At 39.6% G+C, this 18,832-nt stretch overlaps 1 protein-coding gene across 16 annotated transcripts in view; it reads right to left on the bottom strand.

Annotated features, from left to right (window-relative positions):
- Positions 1 to 18,832, bottom strand: part of TMCC1 (transmembrane and coiled-coil domain family 1) — a 151,737-nt gene that overhangs the window by 69,011 nt on the left and 63,894 nt on the right. The window contains exon 2 of one of the 16 annotated variants that reach the window (XM_020872616.2): positions 9,599 to 9,798. The exons of the other annotated variants lie outside the window; for them this stretch is intronic. Within the exon in view, the coding sequence (XP_020728275.2) occupies positions 9,599 to 9,637 (39 nt within the window). The 5' untranslated portion in view covers positions 9,638 to 9,798. The remainder of the gene's footprint in view (positions 1 to 9,598; positions 9,799 to 18,832) is intronic. 16 annotated transcript variants of the gene reach the window in all.

Below are 18,832 nucleotides of genomic sequence, written 5' to 3'. Positions count from 1 at the left end.
TGGCAGAAAATGAATAAAAACTCAGCTAATTTAGATGCCAGAAAGGGGAATTCCATTTAGTTTGTCGTTTAAGATAAGCTATTTTATAGTAGCCGTTTGCCCTTTCTCTTAAATTAAAAAATAGGCAAGGTGACTCTGGAAGCCACTAGTATATTCAAACACAAACGTGTTTTTGTGGTTAATACAACAGCTGGGGTAGGTTTATCAAACCAAGAGACAGGTCAAGAATGAAGTATGAGGGCTTTTTCTCAGTTTAGCCCGACAGAGTTTAGCCCGACAGAGACAGCTCCTAAAAGTCTCCATATTATAATATCTAAATACCTAAATCTATTTGTTCACTGAATAACAGAGAAAGGAAGTTTCATTAGGATTCTAGTTTCTAAGTAGTGATGTCTTTATGCAGGAGTCTAAATGACAAAATCTACAGAGGAACAACTTCTTGTATCTCCAAAGTCCAGGAAAAATGCAGACATAACACAGACAAGTTCCCAGTAGTCAGTATAGCTGTAACATTTCTTTTGTGATCACTTTTTCAAAGGATATAGCACTTATGAAAAGTGGGTATCACCACTTGACACCAAGCTTTATTTATAAGGTGAAGAGGGAAGGCCTCTATATTCCAACATGCAACCAAACAAAAAAAGAAGACTGAAAGGCAAGTCTTCCTGTATACAGACATGAACAAAATAGACTGACATAAAGTTTACATAAACTTGATTATAAAGTTTATGTGATGGGGGTGCGGGGCAGAGTAAGAAAATACGGATGATAATAAATAAACCAGAGGGGAAAAAGAAAAGAAACTCAGAAGGGAAGTAAGAAGAGCTGAGGAACAAGTGTGTGTGGGTGTGGCGGAGGGGGTGGGGGGAGTAATTTTGCTGTTTTAAAGAAAATAGCCGAAGCCTTGCTGAAGAGGTAACCTCTGAGCTGAGACTTCAATGATATACAAGAGCAATCCAAGCAGACGTCTGGAGAAACAGGATTACAGAGGGAAGGAAGAACAAATCCAAAGGACCCAAGGCTGTGTGTGCATCTGAGAAAGCAGCAAGGAAGGGGCACAGCTCGAGTGCTCTGAGTACAGGAAGAGAGTCGGACGTGAGGCCATCGTTCACCTTCACACACAACCTCCATTTACTAAGTTCCGAGTCCTCTCTGAATCAGAACACACACAGTTTCTACTCTTTGCCCTACAATTTGTTGAAGTCCCAAGGGTTGGGTGTTATCTCATTACAGTGATCAATAACATCATTTCATAAGATTCGAAACTAAAATAATCACTTACAACTAGACACTGAATAGCTTGGGTCACATTCTCAATTTTCTCCAAAGAGAAAGTGTTCACCGAAACCAACCTTTATGGCTAATCTCCTAAGTCCCAACACACAGACACACACAAAAACACTGCAACCCAGAGAGAATGGGCAATTATACTCAGGTGTTCTGTGCATCATTTCAATGTACATTTGTTAAGACTCTGCAGTTAAAATCCCACACATAATACTAAGTGGAAATATTAAACAACCCACATATATTATCTGGAAGACTGTTTCCTGAATTTACCCCTCTGTTCACTCTATAGACGTTAAGGAATTTAGGATGACAACACTGTTCATTGGTTGGTTGGTTGTTAAGTCACCCAGTCATGTTCGACTCTTCGCGACTCCATAAACTGTAGCCCACCGGGCTTCTCTGGCCTCAGGATTCTCCAGGCAAGAATACTGTAGTGGGTTGCCATTCCCTTCTCCAGACGATCTTCCTGACCCAGGGATCAAATCCAGGTCTCCCACATTGCAGGCAGATGCTTCGCCAGCTGAGCCACAAGGGAAGCCCACACTGTTCATTACTTTGGTTAAATTTCCCCACAGAAAATATAAACTAAGTCTCGGATTAGATTTTTAAAGGATGTTCACACTAGAACTCCCCCAAACTAACAGGTATTGAATATGACATAGCTCTCCCTCTTAAAACCATACCTGGTAATCTTGCCTCCTTCCTGGAATATTTTCCTCCTGTCCTTCCATCACTGACATCAATGATATGCAAAGGAAGGGGTTCTCCTGGGGCATGCATCAGAACAGTGAGGTATTTTTCAGTTCACCCCCCAAAGTACTACTACTACCTTAAGCCTAAGTCACATTCTTACAGTATTAGTATTAATGCACTGGGCCTAAATGGGAAGGGACAGTTGAAAACCACTAATCCAAATCCTTTGAAAGTGAAAGTTACCGCTCAGTCGTGTCCAACTCTTGGCGACCGTAGTCTGACAGACTCCTCTGTCCATGGAATTTCCCAGGCAAGAATACTGGAGAGGGTAGCCATTCCCTTCTCCAGGGGACCTTCTCAACCCAGGCAACAAATCTGGGTCTCCCACATTGCAGGCAGATTCTTCACTGTCTGAGCTACCAGGGAAGCCCTTATATCCTTTAGGTCCAGCTAAAATCTCACTTCTTCTATGGGGATTCCCAAGCCCACCTCAGGTTCAAAGGAAGAATTAGTCTGTAAAAATAAAAAGCTTATTTTAGCTTTTTACCTTTCTTACACTCCCCACCCTAGTTATGATGAACTTTTCCTTAAGAGGAGAGGGTTTTATCCAAGAAAAAGGACTTGAATTCCAACACACCATCATAAGAAGATAAATCTGTTGCGTATAAGGTAAATTTCCATTATAAGAAATGTCTGTTACCACAGAGAAATTTTAAATTTTCTCCTGACAAGAAGAGGTAGAGGAAATGTTTATCATCTCAGCGCTCAGACTCTAACAAGTGTAATTCTCTTGCTATTTTCAAATCTGAATTATCCAGAGTCGGCTAGCATCTAAACTCTAAGCCTATCCATTAAAGTCATAAACTTATTTATTTACTTTAGCTAAAAATAACTGTATAAAATTAGATGTCTCCTGGTATACAACTAGATATTTTTTCTGGCATTTGCGATCTAAAGTCATTTTTCTTGGGACTATAATCTAGCTCACAAACAGATCACATAATTTTTACATCTCTCAGGGATCCCAGATAACACTTTTCAGATGAGGAAAAAGCTTCAGAGAGGTCAAATTACTTGTCTAAAGTCACACAGCCAGTCACAGTTCACTTAACTTCAGTGAGATATACTTTGGGGATAAATTTTATCAAACAAAAATGAAAGCTATGAAATGTTTATTCTTATGTTACCTTTGGATTTTAGACACTGCTGGCTTTAACATGGATTCTTCTCAAACACTAAACTTTTAATACGCACAAAGTAATCTACTTCTTACAAAACACCAGCTGGAAACAGACTGAAATTTAATAGCAATTTCCCATGCTACCGTAAACCGAGTTCAACTTGCACTCTTTTGTTCTTCAGCATGTTTTGCAGTAGAAGTGTTAACAGGTCCATGTATACAGCAGAGGTCAGCCTCGCCAACCCCAGGGTGTCCAAAAGGGCAAATCCTTTTAATTTTCTCATGTAAGCCAAATCAAGAGTATTTTAGTAAGTATTACATACAACTTCTACATACAACTATAACAAGTAAAATGTCTTCTTGCCTTTATACACCATTCCCCAAATGGTATATAAATAGTATGGTTTTTAGAATAGTATGGTTAACTTACTCCCAACAGGTTCATCTAAAAAAATTTTAAAAGGTTAGCAAACTTGTATTACAAACTTCTGTGTTACATGCAAAAGCTATCTTCAATCTGAGAATAACATGGATGGTTGGGATAAAGCTCCAAGCCCAGAAGAATATCACCTTTCAACCATTAACCTTTAAGTAAACTATTGGCAATGGTTTTCACTGAAGAATAATGAACCTGAAATTCAATTCTACATTTTGATCTTTAAACACATTTAACTCAGACTATTATTTAAGAAAGTGTATATACATGGTAAATAATTTTTAAAAATCAAGTCTCCTTCCCACCCCTAACCCAAGATTCCCAGGTCCTCTTCTCAGAGGCAATCACTGTTAACCTATCCAAAGATAGAGGGGTCTGTCTACGTGCACCAAAAAAAAAGGACGTGTGTGTATGTGTGCCTACTTGAAAATACAGTTTTAAAGAACCATCACTTCTTTTCAAATACACTTACAGAATGACAGAATAATGAAAACACTATAATCTTAAACTCTTTAATATAGTGCTTCACAGTTTTCGAAGTGCTTTCAAGGATATCAGCTTATTGATTTTCAAAACTAACAGCTCTTGGTAAACATGTTCAAACTTCAAAGAATCTAATCGAGTCATTTAATATAGCCATCTCACTTAGGAAAATGATATTCAAGGCAACACCAAGTGAAAGTTGTGTACTTAAAAAACAAAAAAGCAACACACTCCCAAGGAGATTTTACTATCTTCTCTTGGTAACATATTCCAGTCTCTCAGATCTACAGCCATTAACTTGTTGTTTTTAAAATTTAAACTGTCATCAATCATGAAACCATTTCAGAATTATAGAATACACGTATTTTTAAATTAGTTTCTCTACTCCAGCCTATTATTGCCAATGTATCTGAACAGGAAGGCCACGCTCTATCCCTTATCCACTCCCACGACACCCACAACGTGTAGACCGATTTGACACGGGTCCCTTTCCACGTGGCGGCACAGCAGCGCCCATCAGTCTCTCATCTTGGTTCTGTGACGCACCAGAACGGCCTTGTGATGCTGATGGTGCTGCTACCTCATTCACGCCTCCTAAAAGCAGGTTAACAATTGACAGGAAGATGTAACATTTAACTGACAGCAAAATACAAAAAATAAACCAGTATACTTCCAAGTTTGAAATGAGTTGATGTCTGAAGTAACTTAGAGAAAATTCAATTTTAAAAGCATGAAAAAGAGATGTATGCATTTCCATTACTTAAAAGCATCCATCTGGTACTGACTCCCACACCTATACAAAAAATACTACTTTGCTGTACTGATATAGTGTTTATCCTTCAGTTCAGTTCAGTTCATTTGCTCAGTCATGTCCGACTCTTTGCGACCCCATGGACTGCAGCATGCCAGGCCTCCCTGTCCATCACCAACTCCTGGAGTTTACTCAAACTCATGCCCATTGAGTCGGTGATGCCATCCAACCATCTCATCCTCTGTCATCCCCTTCTCCTCCCGCCTTCAATCTTTAGAAGGGTTCAAAATATTTTCTTTCTAATTGTGGTAAAAATACATAAAACTTACCACTGAAGCCGTCAAAATACTTTTATAAGATCTTAATTAATTTACTTAAAATGGAAATAAGAATCCCTGTTTCTTATATATTCATAGAATGATTAAATCAATCATGTGCATTATCAGAGGTCATAAACCCAAAGAAAACGGACAGAAATTCAAAGGAAACTACGTTTGAGAATGTAACAGTTTTTTATTAAGAATTCAGACTGTGATCAACACTTCTCTAAATATTAAGTTTCTTAAGCTGGTACCAAACTGACACCAAATAACAGGGCAGTCTCAAACGTAGGAAGGGCAAGAATAAAATCCTTAGACAAAAATACTTTCATGTGCTCTACAAGTCTGAATTAAACAGCTTCAATAAATAAGTCAACAGACGAACTGGGAGGGATAAAAATTCCCATGTCTCCTATTTCTCAGTCATTAATCTCTTCACAGGGCAACCCAGAATTTACTGGTATTATTTTTATATTCTATGTTTTTCACCATATGAAAAATTTTAATATAGCCAAAGAAAGATCTCCAACTGAGTAGGAAAGAAATGTGGTATGAATGAAAAAGAATCAAATCATCTTTGATGTGCTATTATTTTAATTATCTTTTATACAGAAAGTACATTCTGTGTGGCTTTCCTTGTCCTAAAGAAAGTAAGCCTCCCATGTAAATGTGAAAACAAACACGAACCCCAAACAAAGTTCAAGCTATTATCTTAGAATGAACAATATCCTGCATTTTAGAAAGATCAGAACATATATATTCACATTTTCTTATATGTACACAAACAAAGGGTAGAAGGCTAAACAAGAAACTGGTTACCTGTGGAAGCAGGGATTTGAAAGAGTTGCAAAGACATGGAAGCAAGAGTTCACAATTATATAATTTTTATTTGTGAATCACAGAAATGATTATCATTAAAAAAAAAAGTATATTATTCTTACTGAAACAATCATAAAGCTATTTTCTCAAAGCCTCCTTAGCATTTATCATACTTCCTAAATCTTACTGAAACAATCTTAAAGCTATTTTCTCAAAGCCTCCTCAGTATTTATCATATCTTCTAAAAACCTAAAGTTCCTGAAAAAGAAGGGAAAGACTGATTTTCTATTATCCATGTAAAAGGTTTGGTGGGGTGGGTCGGGGGGACGACAACACAGCCAGAGTGAGTTAAAATAAGACTTTCTGAATATTTAATTCATTGTATTAACATTATTAAACATTATTATAGAAACTCAATAGTAAATTCCCCTTAATAGACATTTTCAAAAAGGCAATATAGTTTATAACGTTTCATTGTAAGTACATGCAGTTAAGCTTCAATTACATTTAATATGGCTTTATTAAATCAACTATTTTACTCAAATCGATACGTTTCTCTGGCCAAATAACATAACTTTGTAGAAGACACTTACCAAGTTTGACTGATAAACTCAAACCCTTTCAAACATTAATTTCAGCCCTATGGGGTTGCTCCAAAGAAATTACCTAAGTTATCTACTATACTGTTTTCTGTACACATGGAGAGATATCACAGACCATGACAGGAGACCAACCAATACGCCAGAAATTTAGGGAGGCAGGTAGTGTGGGGAAACAGAATGGGCTTGGAGTTAGACCTAAGTTGAACCTGACACTCTCTCTCTGGCTGATCCCGGGAAAACGAATTTCTCTGAACCTGTTTCTTAAATGGCAAAATGAAGTTGGTATCATCTAAGCTGAAGTATCATTAAGAGAATTAAATGTAATGTCCAAATTAGCAAGTTTCAGACTCTTTTGGCTGGCTCATGAAGAGGACTTAATGGAGGAAGAAAAAAGCTTTCCTTAGTATTCTTGAAGTCACATGTGAGAAAACTCTGAAGGAAGAAAATAATCTAAAATGGCAAGGGAAAGGAACTAAGGGGGCAAAGAAAAAGAACTTTTCTGAAGCAGGCAACTGGGATCTGGTCAAAGAGGACAACTGAGCATGAATCTTTTTAATGAAGATTTTTACTTCATCTATTTAATTTACTCCCTCCTTTTTTACTTAGTTCAGATGTCAATACCCATTAGCCTGGAGGAATCAAGTTAACATTCTAGGGCAAACATACAGTGTAAGTAAACATGACTATCAAAGGTAAAAAGCATCTAAATTAGATACTGGGTTTGAAATCACTGCAAACATGTATAAATATTTTCTTTCAATAAATTCCCAACAAAATTTAAAGATGATCATCTGAGTATTTCTTCTTGTCAAGATAGGAAATTGCTTTTAAAAATGAGATCATTTTAAGACAAAGCTATATTTGTGGAAGATTATTCCTTATTGGAAAAAACACTTGTTCCTAAAGTTGGAATCATATGAAACTACCATTGTTCAACTGTTTTTGACCTGCAAATAGCCAATTTCACTTTGAGTGTTCAATGTGTGCTAGAAATACCATGTACTGGGGGTACAACAGGGCCTCTGTTTTCAGGTAATGTGGGTTTAGCCAAAAAGACAGAATAGAGGCACAGTGTATTCACTGTAGTTTAAAAAAAAAGTTTTTTTTTACATAGCCTTTCAGTTTCTCCTCCAATTTCAGGGCCATACAGACTGAAACAATTAAGAATATTATTTTTTCAATCCAGTATTGCATTTTTTCAATTCATTACTATGTTAAGGACTCTTGATAGAAAACAAAATTCCTTAGATTTGGTCCTGACCATCCAGTTTAGGACCCAGACACCATGTTAAAATGGAAAGGGATGTTAGAAAAAAGAACTGAAAGAGGTTACTTCTTGTATAATTTGTATATATTTTCTAGTATACAATTTGTACCTCTTATTTCTTCATGTTACAGAGAAGATGTGCTCCTGGCTCTCCTAAGAACATTTTGTTTCCCCTATAATTCATGGTCAAGAGTATAGTACAGAGTGAAAGGAATATTGAAAGTTCACAAAATAATTGGGAGAGAAACAATGATAGCAAAATACCCAGAGAGCAGTTTTTTCCTAATTAGAAACTTATCACCTAGTTCTCAATTGTTTAAAAAACTCTTATGCAGAAATGTCAGTGCTCTGACAATTTACACATCTTCCACTTTTTAGCTGTACTATATATCTGAAAACATGTGGTTCTGGAAGTTCGCATGAAGGAGAAACAAAAATGACTCTTTGTTGTTAGGGAGAAATGTTGAGGCTTCCCAGTTTCCTCACTCTCATCACACATACACCTGTAATGAGGACAAGGGAAGCAAGGAAAATTTATTCTATAATAATACTCCGAAAAAGTCCTTGTTCAGTTTGGAGATCCAAGAAAAAAGATGACTTTTGACAAAGGGATGGAGGTGAGAGCCTCGCTCATTTCTACTTGAAAGCACACATCTTACACTGAGGTCACCTGTGAGGAACTAAAGGTTTCCTCTTAAGATAGTAATGCTTGTCAGGATCTAACAATTCTGACTAACCACTAAGGAAGTGTGGAATACCTACTGATTTACTATTTGCTTCAGCTTTTGTCTGGACAGAGGAGCCTGGCAGGCTATAGTGCATAGGGTCGCACGAAGTCAGACAGGACTGAAGTGACTTAGCATGCACGCACAAAGAGAATGAACTCTGACACAAATCCAGCCACCCAACGGCTACATTTTTCAAAAAGAGCTTTTAAAACAATGGTTTTTGAAATAAGCTCAACTCTTAGCACACCTCTCTCCTCATTAGTCTCTGCACTGACTTAAGAGAGCTCCGTGAATGGGTGAGCAGAGGGCCGCCCACTGCCACGGCTGATGCATAAAATCAGCAGCCTCTCTTCTCAGAGAGCTTTGCTTTTTTTTTTTTTCCTTAATTTTCAATTTGATTTCCTCGTATTAAAATAAGTTTTCCCCCAAAGCTGCACACATGAAATGTGTTTTGCCAGCACAACTCTGTAAAAATTGATTCCCGAGCCTTCCGGTGACTGCCTGTCACCTGCTCCTTAAATGAAGGAGTATGTGAGTTTCTTAATACCACCACTCACGGTAACATCCTCATGCTGGTCACACTTATCAAACTATTTTCTGGGAGTTTTCCCCAGTTTAATATTAATTTTTGTACAAAAGCACTGATTCCACAGACCAATAAGGTTTTCCCATTTTGGTCAAGAGCGGCTACATGAATTGCTAATTAAACATGGGCACTTTTTACCCACTATTCTCTCTTTCCCCGCATACACTCTGGAAACCCTAAGTGAGAAGCGGACTACAACTTCCTCCAGATTCACAGATGACAGCTCCCCTTTAGGGGGAACAAAATCTGGGGTTCCCAGTGCAGTCAGCCTTCAACCTTTGTGTCTGTCTGAGGAAAGAACAAAAGGCAGCGCTTCCTCCCCGAGCCCCTCCTCAGGCTCGGAGGCAGCAGGCTTGACAGAAGAACGGCGCTGGAGAACGAGGATACACGCCGGAGCCGGCGCGAGCGCCCCTCCACACCACACCAGTACCCCAGCTACCCACCTTGGATAGCTGCCTCCTGAGGCTGAAGCGCTGAACCATGGTCCCCCTGAGGACTCTTCACACAAAGCGATCCACCAAGGGAAGGGCTTTCTCCGAGGCCGCTTCTTGCAAAAGTCGGTGGCAAAACATCTTGCAGGCTAGCACGGGAGCCGGAGGAACGCGCCCGGGAGACTCAGCAAACTTGGAAGCCCTTCATTGTTCTAGGGGAGACAGGGCAGAGCCCACGTCGGAGGGGGAGGGCGGGATCCCGGCTCTGCGAGCTCGAGCACTTCCTGTGAGTCAGCCGAGAGGGGTCCGGGCAGAAGGACCACCCCTTCCCTTCCCTTCCCTTCCCACCAGATCGCCGGCCGGCCAGGGCAGCCGCCCGCCGCGTGCCACCTGAGACCGGGGACAACCTGGCTCTGGAGCGGGAGGGGGAGCGGCGCGCTGGGGTCGGCAGGCACCGCTCTGCCGGCAGGAGCCGGGTGGCCGCGCCGGCTCCTCCCCCGGGGCCTCCCAGGGGCGGGGGTCCGCAGCCCCGACAGCACCCCACCGCTCGGGCTCCACCGCAGGTCCGCTGCGGGGCGAAACCCTGGGAGACGAGCCCCGCTCAGAGGAGAGGAGGAGTCTCCTCCCCGGCGGCTCGGCAGGCAGCCGTCCGGCTTTGTCTAAGCGATGGGCCAAGCCTTTCATCTTACTCACGGGGAGGGGCCCGGGGCAGGAATGTCAGGTGCGGGGCGACTTCAGCTTCGTCACCAAGTTAAAACAACCTAAGCCTGTCTCCTGGGATGCTCGCCCTCTCTCATTAGAACAAGGTAGTAACTTTAATAACACGTCTACATACACACAAAAGGAACAGCTCCGGCTGAATTAATGAAGGTAGAAAGGTATGAAAAAAATGGCAATGGTGAGGGCAGTGTCAAAGATAAAAAAAAAAAAAATACATGTGTATTTTGCTGTCATTTACTGATCTCTTCCGTCTATTGGATTCTGCTTCCAGACGCCGATGGAAGGATACAGCGTCATTTGAATGAAACTTTGCACACCATATGCTCCTCTGCAAATTTTTCACTTCTGAATGAATTTCATAACTGACCAAGGCAGAATTTGGAGGCATATATTAATTTTTCCCCTGAGCCTGTGACTCTCAATTCCCTGTCACACATGACTACCTATCAGGCTACATAAAGCCTTTGCGAAATGAACCTACTATGTGCAGCTGCTGTGTTGAGCATGTCACATCTATCATCACACTGACTTCTCAAACAACTCTGTGAAATAGGTACTAAAATCCAACTGTGATAAGTAAAGCAGGGGTATTCTCTCTAAAAATCTCAATATTATTATGAGTAAACCATATAGTGTTTCTCAATTTCTTCTTCAAATGAGAAAAATGAAAAACAAGTCTGAAAAGATCTTCATGCAATGGATATTCTCAACGGTGCCTGTATCACACACCACTGTTTCTACTTATCAGCAAATATGATGAACAGTTTTTAAAAATTCATCTAAAATATGACACACACATTTCAGAGTACCTTAGGAAGAGTAGAAAAGACATACCAAATCAAAAAAAAATCAGGCTGCCAAGGCTCTAACAAGTTTCTCTAGCCAAAATGAATACATAAAAAGTTTATTCTACAAACTTTGAATAGAAAAGGACTGCACATATTTAAATAAATTTTTTTGTGAAATTCCAAAGTTTAAGAAAAGACTATTAGATCAACAGCTCTGATTGAGAGTGAAGCCTTCTTTGTATCTAAGTTCAGAGTATGCAACGCAACCTAATATTTAAACTAACTGATTGAAATTTAATTCCAACTGGAAAGTAGGCTGACAAAGAACTTGAGTTCTGTGTATTTTGTTTTTAAAAGGTAAGAGTACCATTACCTCCACTTTTCTGCTACAAAGAGAGAAACCAAGTATTCAGCAAACTTCTCCAGGGAAAGCAGAATTAATCCCAAAAAGGGACTGAACCCACACTCCTGGCAGTGAAAGCACGGACTTCTAACCACTGGACTGCCAGGGAATTCCCAAGATACAGTATCATTAAACATGAGGTGCTTCTGATAAAAGCAACTAGAATCCCAGATCACGGATGTAAGATTCTTGCTAACCCCACCTCCACAAAAAATACAGAGTAAACAGGAAAAAGAACTAGAAAAAAGGTCAAAAGTCTACAAACTTCAGTACAAATTAAATATCAATCGTAACTGAACAAGGTATACATCCTCAAAGTGCCAGACACACATGTGCCAAGTCACTTCAGTCGTGTCCAGCTCTCTGCAACCCCATGGACTGTAGCCCGCCAGCTCCTCCGTCCATGGGATCCTCCAGGCAAGAACACTGGAGTGGGTGCTGTGCCCTCCTCCAGGGGGTCTTCCTGACCCAGGGATGGAACCTGCATCTCTTACATCTCCTGCACTGGCAGACAGGTTCTTTACCACTAGGCCAGCTGGGAAGCCCATAAGACTTAAAAAGGATGATGTCTCCATTCTAGGAGGAACCTACTTATTTTTTACCTATTAAAATAAAGATAAATCTCTAATTGTTTAAAATGCAATAAAGCCTATTAAATATAATTTGAATGCATGACTGCAATTCATTTCTTAATAAAATGATTAAAAAAAAAAAAACCCTGAAAAGATCCTCAATAAATTGAGCTGTTAGGGGAAAGAGTAGAATCTCTAAATTTGACATATTTTGAGGAGTCTCACAGCTTTGTGGATGAAAGTATAAGACCAAGATCAAAAGCATTAGAACTGGGAATAGAACCCCAAATACTCAGATTTTACAACACCACTCTTCCCATTACATCATGCTTCCTCCTATTTTTAGCAATTCAGAATGCACTTTACAAAGAACACCACAGAAGATACCTAGTAAACTTTTGTTGCAAACTTATAATTACTCTTTTAAAATTTGAACCTTTATACTTTGCTTATGAGGGAGTCTCCCTACAGCCTGGCGCACTTAAAGTAATATGCTTATAGTTCCTCCCCTTATCTTGCTGGCGTCCAGTCCTGTAACAGAGTTCTATTAAATAAATCTTATTGTTCAAACATTATTGTGGGTTTTAACCAGCTTCCTGTGATAACCCAGTAGAAGTAATTGCACAGTGCCAGCTACCAGTCAATCCATAAAACTGTAAGACAGGCTTTCATTATGCAGCACTGTGTCATTGCAGAAAGCCCCTCTCATTCAGGCCAAACAAGCATTAATGACACCAGACACTCAGTACAGAAGGAAACATTCCCTTTACTTAAGGAGGTTCACAATCCAGTGAGGAAACACAGAAAACTTAAACAAGTGTCATTAATGCGGCAGGTGCTATAATACAGGAACAGTGGTGGCACAAAGGAGGGAAGAGACGAACCTTCCGGGGGACAGAGAAACTCGGAAAGTAGGAGTCTTTCAGGGTGGATAGAAATTCTGCAAGTGGACAAGAAAGAGGAAGGGCGTTCCAGGCAGTAGAAAAAAACACAAGTTAAAAACACAGAGGGACAAATCAAGCAGTAAGTAAAATTCAGTTTTTCCAAACTAACAACACACTGTGTTTTTAGTTGTAATATTTTCCACAATACTTTTTTTTTGTGTAATGGAATGGGGATTATAACAAAATTCATGTATTCTTTCTTTCTAAATTGCACATTTGTTAACTATTTTGCTATAAACTGCCCAAATGGGAATAGCCCATCATTAACAAATAATAATCTGACAGGTTCTCTCTTTATACAAGTTAGGATTGTTTTAGCTATTGTTTGCCTCTAAAGCAAGGAGAGAGAAACATCTATTTGCAAAAAGTTTAGTAAATAACATCTTCAGTAGCTGGATTTCCTATGGCAGTTCAAGCCCCTTGAATGATATTTCTGTCTTGCAGAAAGAAATTTCTTTTGGCAATCCCAAAATAGATAACAATACAAAAACCATATTTTATCTGCCTAAGAACTGATTAAGTACCTTATGGAGTTATGTGCAAAGGTTCCAGCCACTGTCAATACAAACAACCCTGAAAGTAGTATACGTTATTCAGTAGTAAGATGTTAACCGATACGGATGACAAAAATAATTTTGAACACCTAATCGTATTTAATACCATAACTAACTCCTTGTGACGGCTGATTTAAAGAGCAGCCAACCATGCCAAATTAACATTTATTATCATAAACTGGACATGGCTCTTTTAAATATGCTAAATTGAGGTTGCCTCATTTTACATCAGCAATGTTTGAGGATCTGTGATTACTTTTCCCTGTAAAACCCATGCCGTGTGTCACCTGCAGTGAACACATGCAAGGGAGAGGGAGAAAAGCAGAAGGAGAAGAGAGGGGGAGGAAGAGCACAGTGAACCTGCTAAGTCCCAAACAACAACGTGACTGTTGCTGGCGGCTTTGCTAAGAACACCCAGCAAGAGCATGCATTTGAAACATTTGAGCGCTGTAAAATCACGTTCTCAGAGCAGTTTACGAGGCGTTTCCTGGGCTGGCCCCCACGTTCTCACATTACGTCCAACTCAGCTCCCAAGCTCTGCTTACAACTCCTGCTCCTTCAGGAAAGCCTCCTCTGTCACCCCCCCACGGCCCGTGTCTCCACCCTGCTGTTTCTTCCTCACACACTGTCACGTCCTTGTCTGTACCCCTTCATCAAAACACAAGCATCTTAGGGCACGGGGCTCTGGCACCTCCTAGGCCAAATACTTATTAAACATCAATGTTTACTGAAGGAATGACTTAAAAATATAAGGCAATGCCTAATGGCTCTATAAAACTTTCAAAGTTTCTAAGACATTCTGGACTTCCTTCTTTCTTCCTCAACCATCTCCCTTATTCTTAAACTCCCTGATTTTTCCACTGAATTATTCTCCTATTTCACTTTGTGACTATTAATTTTATTAATTATTTGTCAATTACATATCTCTCACTTATGACTCTATAATTTAACATTTTCCAATAAAATGCTTCTTGTAAAAATTCAGAAAATATGGTAAAATATAAAGAAAATTTGTGCATAATATCACCATACAGAGGGAACCACTAACAGTGTTTGATAAATTTTCATCTGGGCTTTTTATTTTTAATTCTGCAAATGATTTATAAATGCTTAACTGCTGTAACCACTATTATCAATTTATCCTTTTTTTACTATGAATTTATATACTATGTACTTGTAAAAGTACACAGTATTATCTGCATGCTGGCTTGCTTTGTTTTAAACTCAACTAATATCATACCATACATATTATTTGAAACTTCCTTCGCTGTGGTCTCAATGTTGATGTCCCCCTAAAATTCTTATGTTGAAACCCTTAAACTCATAAAAAACCTAAAACCTAAAAAAAAATCGTATTAGGAAGTAGGGCATTTGAGATACACTACAGTCAGCAGGTGGGACCAATGCTCTTATAAGAGAGACCCCAGACTCTCTAATTCCTTCCAACATGTGAGGATATGACGAGAAGTCTGAGGCCCAGAAGAGGGTCCTCACCCAGCCACACAGGCACACAGATCTCGAATGTCTAGCATCAGAACTGTGCAACATAAACCCTGGTGTCTATAAACTTCTCAGTCTGTGGTATGTGGTTATAGCAACCCAAATAAGCTATCTGTTTTTAAAAATTCAATTTACTTAGCAAATTCTGACAGCACATATGGATCTGCACTATTTAATTCCTATACAATATTCCACAGTATAGATGGAAGAATTTGTTTATGCATTTTCTTAATGATCATTTAGATTATTTCCACATTTCTGCTAGTCCAAACATACAGGCCTACTCAAGCCTGCTGTTGGATGTGTGATTTTTTTTTCCCCTCCAGGTGAGACATTAAGATAAGATCCTAGCTATGGAAGGTCCATCCCAAACTCATTTTTTTGGAAGCCACTCCTGTTCACTGAAGTTCACTGTCATTTCTGCTTCTGCATAGCTCACAGTGATGGTTCTTATGCTTTTATATTTTGTGTGTTGATGTTGTATTGCTATACAGTTTTTTATGTATTAAGGTTGCCTTTTATCAAATTAAAAATAAGGACCTTGGAGGATTATATCTCATCTTTTCTGTATCCCAACTGCATAGTACCTTATACATAGTAGACTGTAATATGCATAGTAGCCTTTGACTGTGTGGATCACAACAAACCATGGAAAATTCTTAAAGAGATGGGAATACCAGACCACCTGACCTGCCTCCTGAGAAATCTGTATGCAGGTCAAGAAGCAACAGTTAGAACTGGACATGGAAAAACAGACTGGTTCCAAATCAGGAAAGGAGTACGTCAAGGCTGTATATTGTCACCCTGCTTATTTAACTTATATGCAGAGTACATCATCATGACTTCATGGCAAATAGATGGGGAAACTGTGGAAACAGTGGCAGACTTTTTTTTAGGGGATCCAAAATCATTGCAGATGGTGACTGCAGTCATGAAATTAAAAGACACTTGCTCCTTGGAAGAAAAGCTATGACCAACCTAGACAGCATGTTAAAAAGCAGAGATGTTACTTTGCCAACAAAGGTCCATCTAGTCAAAGCTATGGCTTTTCCAGTAGTCATGTATGGATGTGAGAGTTGGACTATAAAGAAAGCTGAGTGCTGAAGAATTGATGCTTTTGAACTGTGGTGTTGGAGAAGACTCTTGAGAGTCCCCTGGACAGCAAGGAGATCCAACCAGTCCATCTTAAAGGAAATCAGTCCTGAATATTCATTGGAAGGACTGATGCTGAAGCTGAAACTCCAATACTCTGGCCACCTAATGGGAAGAACTGACTCATTTGAAAAGACCCTGATGCTGGAAAAGACTAAAGGCAGGAGGAGAAGGGGGTGACAGAGGATGAGATGGTTGGATGGCATCACCCACTCAATGGACATGAGTCTGAGTAAACTCCAGGAGTTGGTGATGGACAGGGAGGCCTGGTGTGCTGCAGTCCATTGAGCCGCAAAGAGTCAAGACACAACTGAGCGACTGAACTGAACTGAACATAGTAGACATTCAATAAATATTTGTCAAATGCCCTGAAAACTTTAAAACAATACATAGTCTTATCTGATAGGCTTACTTTATTTCTTTATTCCAAAATAAAACATTACATAGGCTAATACTGCTTTACATTTCATCTTCTCCATTTGTAGATATGAACCTCACAAAGGACAAGCCACCTTATTCAAGTCCAAAATATTCCATCTCTGATTGCTTTTTCCCCACCTGTCTTATGAAGAGAAACATTATCTGGCAGTATTCATACTTCAAAAAGTGATACTAGGGAGAGTGACGTCAGCAAAATGGCAGACTAGGAAATACTGGCCCTCCTTTCCTCACAGAGACATTGAGTTAGCAACAATAGACAGACAAAAAGTTACAGATTCTGGGCCACTGTAAACCCAACACAAGATTTCAATGAAAGGGGTAGGAAAATGGTGGTGTTTGGCATTCTGCACTCATGCCACTTTCCCTGCAGAGCAGTGTGGAGCAGCCAGGAAGAAAACTGTCATCCCCGGACTCTTCCCTCGGAAACACAAAGAAAACAGACCACATGTCCAATTCTGGCCTGCCTGGGAACCATCTGAGGGACTGGCTTCTGTCTTGGGTAACTCTGAGCACTAAGAGAAGTAGGAACCAGAGCTGCAAGACACCGTGAGCAAGATGCAAGCCGCGCCTTGGAGCTGCAGTTCCAAAGGCAAACCCCAGGGGGAGCTGGGATCAGACAAAGGCTTGAGAGGCTGGGATAGGTGATTTTTTTCAAGTGCCTCAGCAAAAAATGACAAAGCACATAAAGAAACAAGAAGGCAGGGCTCAATTAAAGGAACAAAATTAAACTCCAGAAATAGACTCTAAAGAAACAGATCTGGGACTTCCCTGGTGGTCCAGTGGTTAAGAATCTGCCTTCCAATGCAGGGGATGCAGGTTCAATCCCTGGTCAGGGAACTAAGATCCCACATACTATGGGCTACTAAGCCCACGTGCCACAACTAAGACCAGGTGCAACCAAAAATGAATAGATAAAAGAAACAGATCTATGAGTTTCCTGACAAAGAATTTTAAATAACTGTTTTAACAATCATTTCAATACATGGTATTGGAAAAACTGGACAGTCACATACAAAAGAATAAAATAAGACCACTAAGCCAAAATGGATTAATGACTTGAGTGTAAGACCTGAAACCATAAAACACCTAGAAGAAAACCTAAGCAGTAAGCTCCTTGACATCAGTCTTGGCGAGGATTTCTTGGATTTGACGCCAAGAGCAAAGGCACCAAAAGTAAAAATAAACAAATGGGAATACATCAAACGAATAAGCTTCTGCAAAGCAAAGGATGCCATCAACAAAATGAAAAGGCAGCCTAGCGAATAGGAAAAATATCTGCAAGTCACACACTGGAAAAGGGGGTAATACCCAAAATATATAAAGAAAGCATGCACCTTAACAACAAAAAGTCAGGCTGATGAAAAAACGGGCAGAGGATGTGAACTGACATTTCTCCAAAGATGACAAAAGACAGCCAACAAGCTTATGAGAAGATGCTCAACATTACTAGTCATCAGGGAAATGCAATCAAAACCATAATGAGATATTGCCTCATACCTGAAAGGATGGCTACTATCAAAACAAAGCCAAACCCAGAAAATAAGTGTTCAATTCACAACAGCAAAGAGGTAAAAGCAAACCAAAGATCTAACAGATAAATGAATCAACAAAATGTGATCTACACACACAAGGGAATATTATTCAGTCTTAAAAAGGAAGGAAATCCTGTCACATGCTGCAAGACGGATGAACCTTGAGGACATTATGCTTAGTGAAATAAGCCAGTGAGAAAAAGACAAACACTGTATGATTCCACTTACATGAGATGTCTAGAGTAGTCAGATTCAAACAGAAGGTAGAATGGTGGTTACAGTGGCAGAGGGGAGGGAAGAAAGGAAGAGTTTTTAAAATGGGTATAGAGTTTCTGATTTGCAAGATGAAATGGTTTGGAGATCTATTTCACAACGAAGTGATAAAATTACCACTACTAACTTGCGCATATTAAACAGTAAATTTTTTTAAAATTTGGGCCACACTGAGTGGCATGATCTCAATGCCCCAGCCAGAGATTGAATCCATGCCTCCTGCAGCGGGAATGCAGAGTCTTAACCACTTGACTGCCAAGGAAGTCTCTTAAAATAGTAAATTTTGTTATGTGCTTTTCCCAATTTTTAAAAAGTGACATGAGTTGTATTTCTATTTCCAAATATGCTCCTTGATTCAGCACTTTTG

This window comes from Odocoileus virginianus, unplaced genomic scaffold (assembly GCF_023699985.2).
Source record: "Odocoileus virginianus isolate 20LAN1187 ecotype Illinois unplaced genomic scaffold, Ovbor_1.2 Unplaced_Contig_2, whole genome shotgun sequence".
NCBI classification, from domain to species: Eukaryota; Metazoa; Chordata; class Mammalia; order Artiodactyla; family Cervidae; genus Odocoileus; species Odocoileus virginianus.
Note: the sequence above shows the minus strand (reverse complement) of the source record. Positions and strands in the feature narration are given on the sequence as shown.